We start from the raw sequence: 22,465 nt of genomic DNA on the forward strand, positions 1-22,465 counted from the left end.
GAAAGGACACCACACAAGGTATATATCAACTAGTGGAGAAGTGTGGCTCAGTGGTTAGAGCGTCAGACCCTGATGCAGAGGTCTGGCTCCGGACCAGGGTTCAATACCCGCCTCTGCGGGTCTTGGGCTCAATTTCCTCGGACCTGATAATTCTCGCCTCGTGCCTATTCTAATCATGGGTCCCACTTTGCAACTCTGAGCAATAGCTTGCTTAATCGCCACAACGGCCCCAACAGCGCTGGATGTCTGGCTTCACCTTGGGGGTGCCCATGAGTGGACATTTCACAGGGAAAAGCCAGGAAGGGTTCCTAAGTGGTATACGGACAGCGCCGGGACACTTCCGTTGGAGGCGCTTTACAAAATGCTGGCATATATATGTATTTAATCTAAACACAACCCCTCTGCACTCTTTATGAGGTCAGAGGTAAAAATACAATACAAGTCACACAGTTAATATACGATAAGTTGCACAGTATACGTTATGCCCTTGGGGCCTCACAAACCATATACTAAGAAAGTGGTATAAGTACCACATGAGAGTTAGAAAGCAGGCCTAGGGCCTGTAGAATCGCTGGGGCTACACTAAGCAACCAAAGGTTAGGAAGTAGGAGACCAACGGGAGCCGCGTGCAGTGTCTAAACACAGGCGCGGGTTCCCATTGACTTTCTATGGAGTTCGTAAAAGTTACAAAGTTACAGTTTAAGGACACTTCCTGATGGACTAGGATGGAACCCTTTTAAACTAGGACACTTCGAGGGTCAAGACCCATGGGAGCACCAGAGTGCTCATGTTACCTCACCCAGGGAAGCCGGGTGCATAGGTGTCTTTTCGTGTCAGGTTTAGTCGTCGTTTTCTATGGAGAGCTGCAAAAAAGTGCTGCAGGCGACCAGAAGAAAAGTGTCTGGGTGGATCCAAGGGTGGATCGGAGATGTGAAGAACCTGAAAGCAGAGGGGACAGAGTCTGGGTCACGAGCCAGTGACCAGGAAGGTACCAGGAAGGAACCAGGCGATGTCGGGTGCCTGAAGGTGAAGGTGAGTTTGTCTCTTCAGCCACGAGGTCCAGGAGGTATCGACGATGACTAGGAGCTGGATTCGAGCTGTACCACGATGGATCTAGATGACTGCAGTGTCAGTATCCGGATTGGACCCAACAAGCCTTGGCAACCGCAACCCACGCAGGATGTCAAGATTGGCTCTGTTGCGGACCAGCAAGGTCTGTGGCGCTTCTCCTTTTTAGGGAAGCTGGAGCAAGCCTGGAGCAACCAGGAACGCAAGTTAGATTCAAGATGGCATCTTCAGGGGGCTCTCTAGCCAACAGGCAAGGAACCGGGAAGACGGGTAGAGCACAAATGTAAAGGCGGGGCCCACGGGACACTCGCGGAGTGTGAGGGCCTGAGCTTCAGTTCAAATGGTGCTCGGGCTGGGGCTTCTCGTACCCCAATGCACAACTTACTGAGGCTTCAGGAAAGGAGTGCAGGTAGCAAAATGCAGGATGTCCAAGATGTCCGGTCCCACGTCTCTCGTGTCCGCCACGGGTCTCAGCTTTGCTGTGGATGTGGGTCGGGGTCAGAGAAGTCTGGAAGTCCAGTTCTTGAGTCGCAGAGTCTTCGGGTTCCGATGGGAGCCTTGAAACTGCAGACTGGCAAAGTTGCTGTTGGTGCCTGTTTGCACAGGGTGGTCACTCCTTGACCACAAGGGAGATGTCTTCCGTCTTCCAGTCAGAATGGAATGTCGAAGGTCCAAGATATGTCTTTCAAAGATTCATCCAGGATAATCTAAAGTCCCAGGGACACAGCTTCTATACTTATACTAAGGATAGGAGCTGGATTACCTGACCTTGTGTGCCCCAGGCAGTGTCTAGATGCATTCACTGAATGCAGCCCTCCCTGCCCCAATCCAAAAAACCCCTGGACAGGAAACCTATTGTCCAGGCCTCCCCTGCCGGTGTTTCGTCCAGCAGCAGGAGGTCAGACTCGTGTCTGTGGCAGCAGCATCCATTTTGTGATGCTGAGGTTCTGTTTAACTTTAAAGCAGTAACTTACATGTCTTTTCCCTCTAGAAGGGTGGAATGCTACCCCCGCCGCCAGAATTGGCGGGGTGGGTTAGTATTCCAAAGTGTTTGACACGTTACGCGACATGTTTTGATAAAGCCAAACCAAAGTTAGCATTAACCGCGAGGATTATAATTCACTTAAGAGTATATAGTAGGGCTATATCATAGAACAGCTATAAGGAGATGGTTCCGAAAGCTGCAGAGGGGCTTAGCTCATGCCAGAGCACCCTCTCACATAAAACCAAGCACTCTGCCTCCAGGATTGTTGAGGCCTACCATAGTGGTGGCTTATAGGTGTATATGTGTCTATATGTAAAGGTAGATATAGGTATACTATATCTAAGTCAGGGGTGATTACACCACCTTACCCATGCTGTGTGAACAGACCTGTGGTGTCAGTTTGGAAGGCAAACCAGGGGTGGCACAATACATGCTGCAGCCCCTGGTAGGCCTAGGGTACTCCTATGCCCTGGGTACATATGGTACACTATACAGGTGCTCACAAGACTGACCCAGTAACCAATCTGGTATGCACCTAAAGTGCATGGTATCAATTTAGAGAGAGAACAGCTGGGCTGTGGGTCTGATTAGCAGTCCCACAGCCACACTAAAGTCGAAAAACCAGAGAATCACAGCTAAAAGTGGGGGTGACCATAGGAAGCAGACCCTACTCTACTGCACCAGTCTTCCACAAACTGTGTGGGATTGGACCCCTTGCTGCGCTCCAGAATGCCCACAATACGAACATTATTGCGACGGGACCTCCCTTCCGCGTCCTCCACCCTATCCTGCAGTCCACGGAGCTGGCGCTTGAAGTCCTCGAGGTGCATGGAGTGTAGCGTTTGTTGTGGGATAAGATCGTCTAAGGCTAACTTGTTCGATTTGACCTTTTCAGACAGCTTTTTGTGGTCGGCTTGCAGAAGAGTAAGACCCTTTGACATTGTGTCCATGCGAGTTTCCAGCACCATCCTGGAATCCCGCATTTCTTTCAGTATCAAGTCCAATTTAGCAGCATGGGGGTCCGCTCCCGTGGGCCGGATAACCTTGTTATCCGAAGAATTGAAGGGGTCGCCAGTGGTAGAGGATTGCGTCGCGCTATCTGTCGTGGCATCCGCTAGCTTGGTTTTGGGGCGCCCCATGGTGCCTCTCCGGGATCCCCCTCGTCACTGCTCCAGATTGTCCAAGCGCGAGGGGTACCGAGCCGTCGCCCCAGGCTGTATATATGGCTAGTATTGTCCTCTCCAGCCGGGTGAGTCACGGGCCAGCAGCGTAGGCCGCGCCCAACAGTATAGAAGGGTTGACGCGCCGGTAAATGGTGCGTCTGAATGACAGGCCACTCACGGCAAAGCCAGCGGCGACGTATGGAACGGCAGCGGTGAAGGATCTATAAAAAATGCGTAATGTGCCACCCGGCGGCAGTCTCGCAAGGAGGCGCCCGGGACTCGGCACACAATGGCGCCATCGCATCCGAGGTGTAGAGGAACGCGCTCCAGGCCCCCAGTCAGTAACACCAATGTGCGCAGGGGTATTCCAACCTGGAGCACGCGGGGGGGGAAAGCTGCAACACAACAGCTCAGCTCCTTCTCTACTTTCGTGCCGCTCACGGAGGGATGCCTTTCCGCCGTGCCGTCGCACACTCACCCCGCCGCTGGGGGAATTCACATATCTGTTTAGCCCAGGCCCCGCCAGTCATCGCCAGTGTTAAGGAGGGATGGGTCAAAAGCAGGCGCGCAACACCCATTGAACTCACCAGGCTTCAGCCCCCCCCGTCGTGTTGGCAGCCCGGGATAAGACAGATCCCGGGCACACACCGAGCCGCACCCGAACGTTTCACAGGTCTTTAAAAGATCATTTGAATGTTAATTAGGCCTTGCAGTTGTTTCACCCCTTCTAAGAGCCCCTGCAGCTCCACTCTGCCTACAGATTAAAGGTTCAGCCCCCCCCCGAAATTTTTTCTTAGCCCCCCCCCCCCCCCCGAAATTTGGCTCTAGTGCGCCTCTGGTCGAAAGGGACCGCTAAGAGCGCGCCCATTCCCCAACGCAGTCCCCGCATGTGAGCCAGGCAGATCTTAAGCTGTGCGCCAGCCCCAAACGCTCCGACTCTGCCCTAGTCAAAAAGGAATATCATCCTGGAGTGATTCTGCTGTCATCCGATGACTTCAGCCAGCCATTCCTGGGGACGTCATCCCAAGCCATCCTGAAGTCTGCCCATAGGGCCGAATATTTAAATGGGATGACTCTTACTGTAATCACAAAAACTACGCTAGGATGGTGTTCTGATGACTTCCACTGGCAGGGAGTGATTACCTTTTACAACTCCACGAATACTAATTGACAACATCAGGATGAGTGAGAATGACTCCAGGATGGGCTCTAGACAATTTAAGGATGACTGATGATTATTCCTGGATGATTCTATATCCGCTTCAGGATGGAAGTCAATTACTCTGGGATGATCCCATAACATTTTCAGGATGAGTGTGGATTATTCCTGGATGATCCTATGACCGCTTCAGGATGGCATTGATTACTTTCGAATGGCCCTATGACATTTTCAGTATGAGTGTAGATTACTCTCGGATGATTTAATGACAACTTAAAAATGAACATGGACTACTCAGGATTATTTAAGGACAACTAAAGAATGTGTGGATTACTAAATGATGACTACATAAGGATGATTTAAATAATATAGTATGCCTGTGGATCACTAATAAATCATTACGGGTTGGATTACACCTTGACAATTCCATGTTAGGAGCACGTTGGCAGACTGCCAATATTGCCTTGCAGGGTGCCACTAGGAGAGTAGGAAAGTGTCATGTCTACCTCTTTCACTAGCCTCGCTGCACCATTAGGCAGCTGAGAACCATGCCCACACATTGGCTCTATAATGCAATGTTGTCTGCGAGAGTCTAGTTTAGGTTTTGTAATGGAAGGGTACCCTTCCATTACCCAAAAAATACTATGTCTACACTAAAGTGAAACTTTTTCCATTTTGGATGTGTTGTACCAAATACCAATTTGCTCTTGTTTGCAAATCCCGAAAATTTTGAATCAGGTCTGCATTATAAAACTTAAGCAAACCAGACACAAAACGTCTCTAAATCTGGTCCTAATACTCAGATTATTTTTGTCCTGCATTGGAAAGATTACTTTTTAAACTCTACAGCGAGAGGTAGACACTTGTATAAAATACAAGTTGCCATTTTTGGCTAGGTTTGTGCTGCAGAAGTACCACAAGCACCTTTATATAAAAGAAGTGGCCTGCAGCAATGTTATACCTTTGCATTCAGATCAGCTTAACATGTGCCACTACTCCCATACTCCTGACTCACTGGGATTTGCCTTATTTAGAGGTACAGAGCATTATCTGATGCTGTTTGACATGGTGACCATTTGCAAAACACTAAACAAAACAGTGGTAAAGGAAAAAAGATCAAATGGGATGTTTCAATGTCATTTTATTTATCTAAAGCACATATTTGGCCCCACAGGGGCCAGAATACCAAACAAGAGAAAACGTCCAGAAAAAAAATAAGATCCAGGGAAGAAAGGCCAGACTAATGAAACAAGAACAAATAGCTCAACGAAAACCAGCAACTTCGTGGTTTGATTCTAGATGCGGAGATTTCCTTAATCCTCTTCTGGCATTGCAAATTTTTATAGCCAGCTTCCTTCTCATACTTCTGTTGTCCAGTGATGGCCAGCCGTTGGCACTGCACACAGACTTCATAAACTCTGGAAACACAAAATAACATACATCAGTATCATGTTACCACAATTATTTATGGTTTTTAATACGGCTGGGCTGCCTATCAAAAGTTCCAATTCCATTATTTCATACAGTGTGCCAGATGAGATATGGTTAGGGTTACATGGTTCCTAAGTGAAACATTAAGGCCACTTGGTCAAAGTTTGGCACAGCTTAGAGCAAAGCATTGATGAAGAGGGGGCCAGAAGGTGAAGAAAAAAAAAGTTCCCTTATGAACTATGAGCCCCTGGTCCCTAATGACAGTTCTAGCCCCAAGTAGCAGTGTGTCTTCTCTGGTTCTTTCACCCTTTTGAAATGCTGGGGTACTTGGAAGAAAGACTGTACAAATGTAGATGCATTGAAACAAGCATGTGCCATAGTCCTGTTCACTAGACGCGGGCAAGCTTCCTCTGCAAACAGAAAGTAATCAGTGCCAGATTTCTTTACAAAACTATCATTGAGGCAGCCAGGGTGAGTCTGAACTGTACTTGCAATAATCATATTTGGAAAACAGTCGTCTAAGAAACTAGCATAGTGACCAGAAATCAAAATAGGAGCTTACAACCAAGTGTTAGGACCAGGACCAACTGATCTAATTATTAGGGAGTTGATCCAGTCTAAATAAAAGCTGCGAGCACAGTATATTTTATAAGTGCAGTTTGCTATCACTCATTCATCCAGTTTGAGAACCTCACAACTGGACCTGCATATTTACAAATGAAATCCCAACTCAAGGCTTTGCGCCAGATTTGCATGCCATTTGTAGCACAAGCTCAGCACAAACTGTTAAGAAATTACACGCCACCCCCATTGCTCTTATTGTCCTTTTGCAGACAGCTGTTAAGCAATGATGGAGTCATCGTTCAATTATGATACAACCTCACATATGCAAACATAGCTTAACACAATGTATAATGAATTGTCACAATCCCAGCTCGACTGAATGTTAATTTGAACATTTGTAATATCTTACCAAACAATGCATCAACCTTCTCCTCACCAAGGACGGCTGTTCCAGCACGAGCCTTCGTTACACCTTTTGCAGATGCAAGTTCTTTAGGAGAAAAAAGTATTTCGCTGATGCCATTGAGAAGAAAACCTGCACTGTCCCGCGCTGACTTGGCTTCCTCCAAGAGTTTGTGCAATTTTCTCTTTGGAACGAGTACATCTCTGAACCGTGAAGGATCGTTTGAGTCCTTTACCAACTGCTGCATATCAGTCTGCAAAATAACACAACTATTAACTATTTGCCATTATGTTAGGTTACAATCTCAAAAATATGCATAGATTGCGGGTTTTTGATTTTGATTTGGCATCTGGTACATGGCTAACAATGTAATATTTGCTATGTTAGCTCCAGGAGTATAAATCAGCCATACTTAAAAACATTGCTAGCAGAAAGATTTCAAAGTCCTCATGCAGGAAATCTACAAGGTTTGTCCTATATAAACTTTAACTGTGTTAAACGAGTGGCAAAGAAAAGTATACCTTTTGTACAGTGAATGATCGACTGCATGTTTTTGACGATGTTATATCTGTTAAATTCCATGGATTGGTCAAAGCAGACAGCGCATCTTGCAAATACTGTACAGCCAACTAACTATTGCAAGTGCCTTGCAACTGTGCTATAATCAAATAAATACACTTGTTAAAGGCAGCAGATAATAAATACAATATACACTTAACAAGCATGCTTTTTGGCAATGCATGTGTTTGGATGGGAAAAAAAGGATTATTAATGGGAATTTTTTTGCAGTTTACGTGGAAAGGTAGAATAGGAAGCACGCACCTTTTAAGTGTTCGTTTTCGGCTTGTAACCGTACACACCCCTGACAGGAACCAAGGCCAACAGAAAAGCTTTCGTTTTCATTAATTATGGACAAGGAGTTATATACCATTTCCTTAGAGAGAAAGCAAATCATAATTAGGTCATACAAGTGGAAATGCCATTTCCTATGTACCTTTAAAAAAAAAAAAAAAATTACCCCAGTGTTGAATGATGGACTTTCCTCCGTCATCAAATGAAATGATTCTTCATTGTCCTGAGGGATTAAAAAAAAGAAAAGCAACCATTAGTCCATCATTTATACTGATCATATCAAAAAGTTTTCCATTTGTTTACTCACATTTTAATAGGTAGGTATATGTACCCTATTGTTGAGGAAATGAATGCACCATATTAATTCAATGTTTAAATAAGTATGAAGGCTTTTTGCAGAGACAACTGGTAGAACTTAGGTGGTTTTGGCAACAAAAGGCATGTTACGTTCACAAAGGGAAAAAAGCTGGCATACAGGCCTAACAATATGCAAATGTGTATAATGGCAGCACTCATTTAGCTCTGCTTACATTATGGTCACAGCTTCCGTTGCTTTCAAATGGGTCATCATGGCAAGGGGTACGGTTCACATCCACAGGCGTTACTGCAGATGGAAAGTCACTGTAGGCCGGGCTGTGTGAATGTGAGCCGTTAGCCACAAAACCATGTGGTGTCAAACTATGTTGTGCAAAGTGTACCATCATTTTAGGATCTTGTTTGCAGGGTCTAGTAGGAGTTACTCCATTGCTTGAAACAGCCAGCTCTTGTGTAGGAAATAGTTTTTTGGGTTTTAGCTGGCCTGGTGGTGAAAGGGAGGCATGTTTTTGTCCTTTATATTTGGCTTTAAGTGGGGACTCCAAGACAAGTTCTTTTTCACGTTCTACTCCGTCATATTTAGTTGTAGATTTTGGATGAAGGACACTAGCCATCCCTGCTAAAAGGGCCAGGTTTTCAAGTTTCTGCAAATTCATCCGCGAACTCGCATCACCAGGCTGACAAGCTGTGCTTTCGGCATGAGTATGGTTAGCAACTCTTATGTAATCCTGACCACTCTGCTTGGCTTTTTTGTCCTTGCATCTTTTCTCTGCAATTTCTTCCTCTTGGAGCTCACGTAACACCCTCTTAAGTCTTCCAGCGCTTCCCCGATTGCCACAGTCCATCATCAACTGCTTTTCCTCCCTGTATGTTTAATTGTGCATTGCTAGGTTAATCAGCAGCAGATTGGACCAGTCCACTTCTGAATGCAGATGCCCCTTTATACTCTTTTAATAGTAGATGTCTTTTCCTCTCTTGAGACCCTATACAGATTTGTCCTGTTCCTAGAGTTTAAATCTTGAGCAAATCTATTCTTTCTTTGTCTGACTGAACATTCATTTGGGTCTGCCATTAGATGTATTACTTGCTGCCATATGCTGCTTAATGTCCCACATCTTGTCCTGAAACCCAAGTTTAACCTTAGGGAATTTCTCTGAAAGGGAACTGAATCTGATTCAATTTGCATATGTTTATCTTTAAATAACTTGCATTTGCATTTACTATATTGACCAGCTTTGGAAAGTATTGAACTATGTTGTAATCAGGTGATTGTTGAATTATGACTAATTTGAGGGATTTGAATTTGTAACTTTGCTAATCTGCTAATAAAGCTTCATGGTTTGTAAATCATTACTCTCTGTCTTTCCTGTTGGCAGGTTCTTCACTATCACTGATATTTATTGCTGATTTGTTGACGTTTAAGCCTCAATATGAGACAAGATCCATCCACTCTAATTTAACTTGTATTTTGGATTTGCTCTAAATGTTTTGCACAGTGCATACCCTATCCCCACTGCATCAGTATTTCCTTGTGTAGCTAATGGCAAACTTGAAACGGGCCTGTATATAGATGCAAGTCCTCTGAAGGGGTACATAACTCAAATTAACGTTATTGTAACATGCTTTTCATTACAGACACTATTTAGAACTTTGCAATTTTCATTTCAGGAGCAGCATTATGATTACAAACCACCTATCAACACAGGTATCTAGCGATCTACACACTGTGACAAAGAAGATGGAATCATCTAGAATGGAGCAGGATTATCAACATAATAGAAAACAGATTAAACTAGGTGAGAAATATGCCAAACATCTAATGCAAGAAATTAATACATTTGGTATTCTTATTTATTGTGTATTACTTGATTATTAATGTTGGACAAGGATTACTAAATTTGTGACAAGCTTTGTATTTTTTTATTACGTTTTTCAGAAAAGAGAACATAAAAACACATACAGTAATATCATCCTTGTCAGCAATATGCCCGTACAGAGATTAACACTGTTCAGGTGCCAATGTCTAATAGAAAAACAAAAGGTTCAACAAATACATACTTACTAGAAGAGGAGGGTTCTAGGAGGGAGTGGGGGGTGGCATAAATGTGTAGTATTATATCTGCTGCGCTGGGGGAATGTAGTATGTTCCCATGGTGTTAGTCTGTGATAATCTGAAAGGGGTGCATAAATGGTGCATCGCCCAGTCGTTTTAGGCAGGAGTGTGTGTTGCATCGACATAACTGTGGATCCTGTAGAAATATTGGGTGCGGATTCCTCCGGGATCAACTGGTGCTCGGGAGAGGGGGCTGGGTAGGAGTGCTGTGCCTGACGCAAGTAACAGCGATACACGTGCCATGTATCCTTAGGTCGTGAGTACAGGGGCTGGAGTGTTGCATATATTTCAGTTTGCATATCACAATACTACATGCTAAGTTCCCATGCTGCTTTCGTGAGGTTGTGTTTCATTCCCCAGTGAATCGCAATTCCCTCTTCGCCAGTAGCAGCGTTATGGCCACAAACCTACGGTGGCACAGTTTTATACTGTTATACATCCGCAGCAAGGCCAATTTCGGATAGGGGAGAAGCGGCGTGCCAATGACATCAGAGAGAGTCTGGAAGATCTCTATCCTGTATGCGGCTATCTGGGTGCATATCCAGGTCAAATGAGCGAAGTCAGCATCCGGGGTTTGACATTTGGGGCAGTTGGGCGATTTAGTGGGGTCAAATCTTGTCAGCTGTAATGTACACCCTATGCACAAATTTAAAATGAAGGAGTTTGTGCCTATGGTTGGGAGATACTCTATTTGTTCATGGCAGTGATCCCATTCTTTGTCAGTCAGTGGAAGACCCAGATCCTCCTCCCTTTGTCGCTGCACTCTCCTGTCCCAGAACTGCTTGAGTGCCATACATGCCCGGTATTGTTTGGTAACCATGTGATCTCCTGCTTTGTCAGTAATGAGTAGAGTAAGCAGTGCAAACTCTGGGGGAAGGATTGGAAGGAAGAAACGGACGACCGGAGTGCCCCAAGTAATCAAGTAGCTATAAATTTGTCCATGTATTTCAGTTCCGGATGCATAGAGATATCCGTCATGGTGAGTACCTTGTCATCTGGAAATAGTGCACCACCGTCTCGAAGGTTAGTGGCAGAAACAGGTTTTTGTGAAGTGGGGTAGCATGGGAGTACAGGAGGCCGGTGCCCAGCGTTCTGCAGAGCTTGCACCAGGCCCAGCATTGGTAGATAAGGGTTGTACATCATGGGGATCGAGTGGTATACCTAGTGGGAACAGGGCCCCCAAGGGCGTGGGAGCAGCCAAGTCCTGCTCAGGTTTAGTATAAGGTATGCGGTCGTCTGGTTGAAACCAGTGATAAGCAAATTGGGCCTGGGCGACCAGATAGTAGAGATGAAGATCTGGGACAGCAAACACTTCTCAGTCGTACGGAAGTGTTAAAGTGTCCCATGCAACACATGGCATATGCCCAGCCCATGCCAGCCGGATATCAACATCTTTTGCACATTCAACATACGAAGAAGGAGGAATCCGTTAAATTACAATTTTTGCGCTCACAATGGACATGCACACTGGAAAAAGATGTAGAGGTGGATAGGGTACCTCAAATGTGCACAGGATTACCTCACAGTGGACCGCAGTGAGCTCAGAAAGCGGACACTTTGTTTGCATTTAGGGGGTTAAGAAATGATCTTTTTGTATAACTACGTATATATTTGTGCTTATGTTGTACTGTTGTTGTTCTATGTTGATTTAATGAAGGACGAATTAAGAAAAATGAACAACCGATCTTAATCAGTAAACCAATTGAAATAAATAAATATTGGTTGCGATCAGGAGTGAGCGTTGGTATGTGACTTTGTTGAAGTACATATTAAAGAGATGGGACTAGGTACCACTACATAGGAGTAATTGAATGTATCCTATGAATACTTCAGGTGTATTTGTTCCTCCACATCACTGTTTATTGTGTTGATATTCATCCAGTGTTGGGGTATCTTTCATAGATTCACATGCCTGAATCATTCCCTGTCACCGAGGCGGGAGTCCCACGGTAATAATACATATAAAAGCAGTGCCTTAGAATAAAATTGTAGTAGGCTGACAAGACAGTAGGCCCAAAAGGCCCAAAGCTTAGTAGCCTATCTACTTCATTATATGAAAAAGAGCTGAAAATAGCTCCAACCAATCAGATGCCAGCACCCTTTAGAACCTTCCCAGCAGAGGCAGTTCTCCTCAGATTTTCACCGCACGTCGTGTGGAAGGGAGTCTCCCTGAGTGCCTACTCAGTTTTTCTTCTTTGTTCCTTCAGGATGTCTGAAAAGAAAGCTCTCTTCAAGGCTTGCAGGACCTGTGATAAGAAGAGGGTCCATGTAGATGATCAGCATAAAGACTGCATCTACTGCCTACATCCTAATCACATTGTAAAGGATTGTAGGATTTGTCAAACCTTCCCTGCCAAGACCATCAGGGACAGGGAGGCAAGAGTTCTTTTATGGCTCAAATCGTCTTCTACGGATAATGAAGACAGGGCCTCTACTTCCAGCAAAAGAGCCAGATCCAGAGACAGCTCTTCTCCTGAGGGGAGGAAACATCATAAGTCCTCTCATAGAGCTTCAGAACACACAAGGAGGTCGTCTTCACCTCCTCCTGGATCACCTTTATCTCCGCCTTCAGAGTCTACCAAATCTTCAGCTACTAAAACAGTGAGTAAAGCCCAGGTCAAGACTCTTTCACTGGTGTCTTCTCACACAGTCTCTGTGACTTCTTCTACTTCAAGTTCTTCATCTACGGTCTCTACAAAAGCTATAACCTCTCCTATTGTGTCATCAAAAGTTTCTGCTTCTAAGAAAACTTCTGGGGTTAAAGAATCTTCTTCTGTCACTCCTTCATCAAAATCACCGTTGACGACTTCGTCGACTTCAATCCTGTCAACGACAGTACCATCAATGAAGTCATCGTCGACGAAAACCCTGTCGACGTCGAAGTCATCATCGATGAAAAGCCGGTCGAGGTCAAAGATCTCGTCGATGAAGAGCCTGTCGACGGCAGGTCCATCGAAGAAGAGCCGATCGACAACTGCCCCGTCGACGGCAACCCCGTTGACGGCAACCGCCCCATCGACGACGGCCCCGTCGAGAGCGGCCCTGTCGACGAAGAGTCCATCTACGACAGCCCCATCGATGACGGCCTCGTCAACGAAGAGCCCATCGATGGCAGCACCGTCGACAACAATTCCGTCGACGACGAGCCCGTTGACGACGAGCCCATCAATGACACAGTCGGCTGTTGCACCTTTGGTCAAGACGCCCATGTCGACGAAGAGTCCTTTTATGACCAAAAGTCCACCTGTGAAATCTTGGTCTGTGTTACCTCAAGTGTCTCAAGCATTGCTTGTTACGTGCACCCTTTTTCAATTAAAAACGTACCATAGGCAAGACTATACCAATATTTCTCCTTTGTTACCTTCACATATCTTGGAGACAAATGTAGAGGAAGAAGAATCTGATGAAGATGATGATTAGGAGGAAGGCCCTTTTGGGATTGCACGCCATCCATCAGAGTTACAGATAAAATGTCAGGAAGAGGATGAACATTTTTTACCAAGAAGACTTGTCTACGCCTTATCATAGACAGACACATAGGGTTCCACATTCGGAGGACACAAGTCATCTTCCTCCTTCATAGATTCAGGATTTACAGGCCATGTTGGCCGACTATCGCCAGAGGTTTCCACCTACACCCTCTACTACAACTGTACCTACTGTACCAGCGGTTACACCTACACCACCACCACCGATACAAGAGCATACCTCACCAAGACACGTTGTAGAGCCAATGCCACAAGGAAATCAGGATACTTCATTATCAGATGACGATGGAAGAGAGGAAGGCGAATTGCCTAATGATAATGTGCCTAAAGATCCTTGGGATGAATATGTAATCCCCATGCCTTCGCCTCCTCTACCGCAACCATCGGACTCACCACCTGAGGATATTGGCGGCTTTCATAATATCATGCAAAGGGCTGCTACGCGGTTTGAACTTCCGGTCACTATTGAGCAGTCTGATTGTTTTCTTCACGACTTTAAAGAAGGGTATAGGAAAATCACCAGGGCTATACCAATTATAGATTTTATCTGGAAGGAAGGTCTTAAGATTATGAAGATGCCTGCCTCTATTCCTGCAGTCCTTCCTCGAATCGAAAAGAAATATCGGGCACCACCAGATACTCCATCTTGTCTGGTGGGTCACCCGCATCCTGATTCTGTAAATTCACAGGCCGCACAACAGAGGTAAAAAAATCCATCTACCCCAATCTCAACTCCACCAGATAAAGAGGGTAGACGGTTGGACTGGATAAGCAAAAAGTTCTCCACCAATGCTGCATCATCCATCAAGGCGGCTAATTCGCTGGTTGGCACGTTATGACCGCCAGATGTGGTCAGAGTTATCGGAATTCTTAGAGCTGATACCTAAAGATCGCCAGCAGGAAGCACAAAGGATAGTGCTCGAAGGAGAACGGACTGCACCAGAAATAATTGACTGCGCCTTAGATATTGAAAACACTAACTTTCGGCAGCTAGCAGGAGCTGCTGTTCTCAGATGCCAGGAATGGCTCAGAGCAACCTCTTTTAGACCTGAGGTACAGACTAAAATATTAGATATGGCTTACGATGGCAAATCCCTCTTTGGTAAGCATATAGATGACGCTTTATTGACCATCAAGACAGACACAGCCACGGCTAAGTAGCTGGGTACCCTGCAGTATAAGAGAGGATCTTTCAGAGGATCAACGGGTCGTGGTTTTTCCTCGAGGGGAAATTACCACAATCAGCAAAACAGACAATACCAGTCTCAATATAAACAGCCTTATTACCAGTCTTCGTACAGGCAATCATCTTCAAGCAATTTCTCTCGTCAAGGCGGGCGCCGGCGATCAAGCAATCAAGGCCGCGACTCAAATAAACGACAATGAGCTTTGCCGGACACCAGTTGAACCTTCTCCCCTCCATGTGGGCGCGAAGATCTCAGCCTTTTTCCAACAATGGCAGAACATCACATCGGATCAGTGGGTCCTCGACCTTGTTCAAAGAGGGCACACTCTGGAGTTCTTAAAGAAACCACCTACGACCCCGCCCAAGGGTCCCCCTTCCCTCATCTTCACTTACTGTTCAAAGAAGCTTTAAACATGGTCCACAAGAATGCGATAGAAAGAGTTTCAGTCTCGCAAAAAGGGAAAGGATTCTACTCTCGATTCTTTCTCATAAGGAAAAAATCGGGGGAGTGCTGCCCGATTCTCGATTTGCGCAGACTCAACAAGTTTCTGAAGAAACAGAGTAGCAGATGTATTGAGCTGCCTCAACAAAGGGGACTTTATGGCTTCTTTGGACTTGGAAGACACTTACTTCCATATACCTATACATCCCAAACATCGCAAATACCTACGATTCACAGTGGCTGGCGTCCACTTTCAATTCAAGGTGCTCCCGTTCGTGCAGAAATCCGCACCAAGAATATTCACAAAATGCCTAGCTCCAGTCTCTGCCACACTGAGGTCTCAGGGAATACAAGGCTTCCTATACCTCAACGATTGGCTGCTCAAGGGGCCATCAAAACAGGCTACGAGACAAGCTGTAAAAAGTTGCCTTCATCTATTCTCAAATCTGGGACTTACTCTCAATGCCAAAAAGTCACAGTTGCAACCCCTCCAAGTTCTAACCTTTCTAGGAGCAACACTAGACACCCAACAATGCAAAGCGTTCTTGTCACAGGATCGCCAGAACAAGTTACAAAGCCTGGCAAGGTTAATTTCAAGCAAAAAGTCAGTTTCTGTCCGAACATTCGCTTCATTTCTGGGGATGTGCTCTTCGGCGATCAGTTTAGTCCTGCTTGCAAGACTCAGGATGAGACCGCTGCAAGAAGAGCTGCACAGACAATGGCAGCAGGCCGGAGGGTCATTCGACGATTCCATAAAGGTGACCACACGAATGATACAGGCTCTCCACTGGTGGTAAAAAAAAAGCAATCTGTCTACGGGTCTCACGTTCCTGTCCACTTTTCCAGAGTTTGTCCTGACCACGGATGCATCTATGGAGGGGTGGGGAGGACACCTCCAAGACCTTCAAATTCAGGGACGATGGTCTCAACAATATCAGCAAAAGTACATCAACAGTCTCGAACTGAGAACCATTTTCTCTCTCTGCAAGCATTCCTTCCGAGAATTGCGAACTCCTCAGTGCTGGTGCGTACGGACAATACCATCAGCATGTATTACATCAACAAGCAAGGGGGGATGAAGTCTTTCTCCCTATCGCATGAAGCTCAAGAGATGTGGGAGTGGGTTATCAAGCATTGCATAACCCTCAGAGCGGAGCATGTCAAAGGAACTCAAAATTCTTTAGCCGACAACCTCAGCAGATCTCTCACAGGTTGCCACAAGTGGGAGTTAGTACAAGTACAGGTGAACAGGATCTTCCGAATGTGGGGCACACCAACTCCAGACCTATTTGCAACGAACAGAACAGCAAATGCCTTTATTACGCCAGCAGATTTCCTCAACAGGGATCAAGAGGGAATGCCCTGTCCATGCGATGGTCAGGGATTTATGCATATGCTTTTCCCCCGATACCATTAATTCCGAGGGTTCTGCAAAAGATCTAGAGGAAACATTGCAGTCTTATCCTAATTGCTCCTCGCTGGCCGAGGTAGTATTGGTTCCAAGAGCTACTTCCGTTGTCACAACAACGTCCGATTCGTCTCAAATCAACACTCTCCATGCTGACAAGGGAGAGGTCAGATTCTACATCCGGATCCACAATTGCTTCACTTGCACGCCTGGCTCCTGACTTCTTAGAATTCAAAGATCTCAGAATTTCTCAGGACTGTAGAGATATTCTATCTAAAGCCCACGCTCAAAGTACTATTAAAACATACCGCTTTAAATGGAGGTGCTTCTGTCATTGGTGCGAAGCAAATAATGTGCATCCACTTCAGGCCCCACCAGAGGATATCCTTCCCTATTTACTATCACTAGCTAAAGCAGGTCTAGTATTCTCATCTATCAAAGTCCATCTTGCTGCGATTTCTAGATTCAGAAAGAGTTCTAACAAGCCATCACTCTGTTCTTCGTCACTTATCAAACAATTTCTTAAAGGGCTATTTCGAGCTTTTCCTCCAATTCGGCCTCCACCTCCAGAATGGGATCTCAATACAGTTTTATCTCAATTGATGAGGAGACCTTTTGAACCAATTCACAAGGCTGAACTAAAATTTGTAACCTGGAAGGTGACTCTTTTATTAGCTCTCACTTCAGCCCGGAGGGTTATTGAAATCCAGGCTTTCACAATTTCGGAAGCTTTTCTACATTTTTCTAAGGATTACGTTACTTTGTGAACAAATCCAAAATGAATTACTAAGGTACCGTCTCAATTCCACCTGAACCAACCAGTAAAGCTAAAGATCTTCCGCCTGGATCCAGTTACACCGGCAGAAAAGGCTTTGCACTCTCTTGATGTGAAACATTGCTTGAAGTTCTACCTTCAAAGAACTAAGGATATAAGAAAATCTAATCAGCTGTTGATCGCTTATGGCCAAGCCACAATGGGACAAGCCGTGACAAAAGCAACGGTAGCCAGATGGTTATCTTCTGTCATACAATTTTGCCATGAAAAAGCCAACAAACCTTTGCTCAGAAAGGTGAAAGCACATTCCACCAGAACTATGTCGGCTTCTACACCCTTATTTGCTGGGGTCACACTGGAGAGCATTTGTCGTGCTGCAACATGGAAAAGTGTCCACACGTTCACGAAGCACTATTGCTTACAATCTGCGTCGCAGGACGATGCAGCAGTGGGACAAGCTGTTCTTCAACATCTCCTTCATTAAGGTTAGACTTTTAAATGTCTCTCTTATTGCATGTATGATGTATGAGTATAATCATATTCACTGTAATGTTTCTGGTGGTCAAACACTGTTTCTTAATGTGAAGTATGTTACCTGACTATAATTATTTAAGTTCAGAAGGTTTCTGCATTTATATGTAATTACATGTTCTACTGCTCTATAACCTTCCGGATGTGTGAGGGATATGTAAATTTATGCGTTGTCTCCCACCTACCGCAAACTACATTATTAGGCTTACTGCTTGCTATTCTGATTCAGGCACGTGAATATATGAAAGATACCCCAATACTGGATAAGAAAACAAGTTACTTACCTGTAACTACAGTTATCCAGTATTGGTATCTTTCATAGATTGAGACGATATGAAATTAGGGCTTGCCGCACAGCCAGTTATGCGGTAGGTAAGCGTGTATTTGAAGAATTGCTGGAGTTTTAAGGTGCTCCTACAGGTGTCGCATCCGTTCGACTGCGACTCACAATGACGTTCTGTTGAGTGTGCTACTGGAGTGTAGGCACATCCCTGTGTTGGGCACACTTGTTAGGTTCAGGGCACCGGAACGAACCGTGCCGTGAATTCCAAATAAAGTTCAGGAAACGGTGTATAAAGTTTCGAATTTTATTCCATTGTGTTCATATTTTCATCATATGAGTTGGAAAATTATCAATAACATCGTGATGCTAGATGACGCTCCGATGCATTTCGGACAAATAGTCCTTTGTCAAGGAGCTCTACAATAAAAGGATACAACAGAAAATAAATCAATGAAAATCCTAAACGGTAAACATTCACCCTTTTGTAAAACTGGTAGGTGAGTCAACCTCATGCAACCCTGGTGTAGTTAAAGATCACAGGGAACGGGTCCCGAGGTGAACAGAAAGTCGTGGTGTTCAATAGAAACGGACTACGTGAGTTGGGAAGCAAAAGTAACCGCTAAAGTGCCTAAACGATAGAACCATGCGTGTTAAAAGAAATGTACTTTTCAGGTGCGTGAGATTTATGTCCGCGTTTGATGGGGTGCAAACGAATTGCGGGCAGTCTAGCGTGATGGGTCGGGGCAAGCACTTACTTGGTGAAAGAGTCGTGTAGCATGCAACATGCAGGTAACGGCTTCAGTAACTACGCGGAGTTAGTGCGGAGTTTAATCGGAAAGGTAGTGATGGAAATAAAGAAAGGACTCTAAAAGGTGAAAGAAAGCTTAGAAAGTGATGGGATGAGTGCGGCCATCTTAGGAAGGAGTGAAGTTTGAAAATAGAGGTGACAGATCAATAATCAGCAGGACTTTAGTACAATGCAGCAATCAGTGTCCATTATAAGTAACAACTTAATTCGGTACGGTCGTTAAGACCGAAGGGTTTTTGTGACTGAAGTCTATACATCCATGAGGTTTCACGTTGTAGAAGAGTCTTATTGTTATCTCTCCCTTCGATTTTGGGGACCAGTTCAAGGACCAAGTATTTGAGCTGAGCCACGTTGTGGTTTGCCTCGTTGAAGTGGGTGGCTACATTGGATTTGGGATTTTTCGTACGAATGTTTGACTTGTGTTCGTTAAGTCGGGTTTTTATCTTCCGACTAGTTTTGCCCACGTAAATCTTACCGCAAGGGCACTTCAAAAGATAAATCAGGTTGGAGGAGTCGCAAGTGGCATCCAAGTTCAGTTTGATGTTAAAACCTCGCATAGGGTGGTTGAGGTTACTGCCTTTGATTATGTTGTTACAATTGTTACAGTGGTGGCAAGGACGTGTGCCAGTGTGTTGGGTAGATTCCGCAGTCGTGATCGTTCTGGATAGGATTTCCTTGAGGTTCCTTGGTCTAGTGTATGCAAAGATGGGCGGATCCTTAAAAAGATTCTTGAAATCAGGTTCCAGTGTTAAGATGCGCCAATGTTTCAGGATGATGTTTTTGTAACATTTGCTTGAGGTAGAGTACCTCGAAACGAGGACCAATCTTTGGTCTGCAGGTTTCGTTGTGCGTTGTAGGGCTTCTTCTCGAGAGATGGTGGAAGTTCGCTTGACAGCTTCTTGCAGGATGTCTTCCGGGTATCCTCTATTCCGGAATCTTGCTGTCATAGATTCAATTTGGGTCATCCTAGTGTCAGGGTCAGAAACGATACGTGTAACTCTTAACATTTGGCTGTAGGGTAGATGTCGTTTCAATGAGTTCTGGTGAAAGCTGCTAAAGAGCAGAGAATTGTTGCGATCGGTGGGCTTGCGGAAAAGATCAGTTTCGATGCCCTGGGGGGTAAGTTTTATGAGAACGTCCAGAAAAGTTATTTCCTGTTGGCTAATGTTCCAAGTGAACTCAATGCGATCATCTTTCGTGTTGAGTTCTGTGAGGGCCAGTTCAAGGTTCTCTTTTGAGTCTTTCCAAATGAAAAACAGGTCGTCAATATAACGTACGTAAAGTTTTAGGTTCCTCATCCAGTTGGCATCCTTATAAATGTGGCTGAGTTCAAAATTGCCCATGTACAGATTCGCGTACGTCGGTGCCGCACAATTGCCCATGGCCATGCCGGACATCTGGAGGTACCATTTCTCTTCAAATTTAAAGTAACTGTGATATAAAGTATATATCATCAATTCCAATATGAAAGGTTTTAAAGAATGGTTCTATCGTTTAGGCACTTTAGCGGTTACTTTTGCTTCCCAACTCACGTAGTCCGTTTCTATTGAACACCACGACTTTCTGTTCACCTCGGGACCCGTTCCCTGTGATCTTTAACTACACCAGGGTTGCATGAGGTTGACTCACCTACCAGTTTTACAAAAGGGTGAATGTTTACCGTTTAGGATTTTCATTGATTTATTTTCAGTTGTATCCTTTTATTGTAGAGCTCCTTGACAAAGGACTATTTGTCCGAAATGCATCGGAGTGTCATCTAGCATCACGATGTTATTGATAATTTTCCAACTCATATGATGAAAATATGAACACAATGGAATAAAATTCGAAACTTTATACACCGTTTCCTGAACTTTATTTGGAATTCACGGCACGGTTCGTTCCGGTGCCCTGAACCTAACAAGTGTGCCCAACACAGGGATGTGCCTACACTCCAGTAGCACACTCAACAGAACGTCATTGTGAGTCGCAGTCGAACGGATGCGACACCTGTAGGAGCACCTTAAAACTCCAGCAATTCTTCAAATACACGCTTACCTACCACATAACTGGCTGTGCGCCAAGCCCTAATTTCATATCGTCTCAACTATTTTTCTGTTCTCAAGGCTGGCAGCACGCACCTTTTCAACTTCGAAAATGCAATACGATGAGATTTCGAAATCGACTGAAGCAAGAGCTGACACCCTAGCTTTTGATACTGATGCAACAGAGAGAATATACGCCCTGATCAATGAAGACCTAACTCAAACCACAACCAGCAGAACTAAAGAACAATGCATCAAACAATTACTATACTTATCCAAACGCTGCATTAACCAACAACTCCATGCTCATACCTTAATCAAATACCATAAGGTACTCCGCATTCCCCGAGGCCTCCGGATTGCCCTGAAACCGTCTTTATGCAAGAACTCAAAAACATTTATTGAAAGATGGAATGCCATCCTCAACAAGTGTAGTCTGGACCTAATACTACTAATTGTAGAAGAATTATCAGGTATCCTGACAGAACTCTCACATGAAATAGATATCATAGAGGATGAATTGAAAGAATCAATCACCGCTGAGGAACTAGCATCTACCTTAGAGGACATCAAGGTACAACTAGAAAAACACACAAGGGAAATAAATGAACGCAAGATCCGGAAATTTCGCCGGGACACCCTGGACTATAAATTGGGAGAGGTCTACACGTGGGCGGATGTATACGCCCAACGACGTAGAAACAAACCCTTCAACCCAAACACTGATACCTCTTCCTCCGGAAGTGACAACTCCAACCGTCCACCAAAAAGAACTCAGGCAGGCGCCTCAGCTTCCACTGGTCCTTTTAATGAAACACCATCTACATCCAACATTGATTTAACTACCATTGAGCCTTTTTTAGGGGCAGGCCCAGACAAAACCGCAGACCCAGACGGGGGAAAAGGGCAGGCAAAAAATCACGAGGAAACCCAACAAATGTCCAAGAGCAGACAAAAAACACAAAAGAAGAATCGCTAGTTATCAACATTTCAGACGTTAAACTCACTGATTTTGAAACCAGAACCCTACAAAAGGGCATGTCCTTCATTCCTACTTGTGACACCAACCTACTGGAACTCGATGTCAGCACCTTCAAACTGATAAGAAAACTAAGACTGAAACATTTCTTTGAAAACATTCTAGAACCATCAAAGGAACAAAAACCTGATCAACTCATGGGCTTACGCCCGAGAAGCACCTTTATACCACCGACTAGTCACAAAAGCATAGACACTTTTGAAACCCTAGTAAAACAGGACATCTCAAAGATTAACTTTCGTAAAAAAACTCGCAAAAACATCACCAATAAAGAATTGGATACTCTGAAGAACCTAGCCAGGAACCCCTCTATCAAATGTGTGAAGGCTGACAAGGGCGGCGCTCTTGTTATTCTTAACACACAACTCTACGACCAAAGAACCCGTGAACATGTGATGGACCATGAGGTGTATTTACCCCTGGACGGA

General features: G+C 44.8%; 1 protein-coding gene and 1 pseudogene across 1 annotated transcript in view; one reads left to right on the forward strand and one right to left on the reverse strand.

Annotated features, from left to right (window-relative positions):
* The window catches only part of POLN (DNA polymerase nu), a 2,689,548-nt gene that overhangs the window by 494,732 nt on the left and 2,172,351 nt on the right, over nt 1-22,465 (forward strand). Inside the window, exon 6 of the mRNA XM_078678603.1 lies at nt 9,609-9,736. Coding sequence (XP_078534729.1) covers nt 9,609-9,736 — 128 coding nt within the window. The remainder of the gene's footprint in view (nt 1-9,608; nt 9,737-22,465) is intronic.
* Nucleotides 5,601-9,535, reverse strand: LOC144821953 (uncharacterized; annotated as a pseudogene).

Source organism: Lissotriton helveticus, chromosome 2_2, assembly GCF_964261635.1.
Source record: "Lissotriton helveticus chromosome 2_2, aLisHel1.1, whole genome shotgun sequence".
NCBI classification, from domain to species: domain Eukaryota; kingdom Metazoa; phylum Chordata; class Amphibia; order Caudata; family Salamandridae; genus Lissotriton; species Lissotriton helveticus.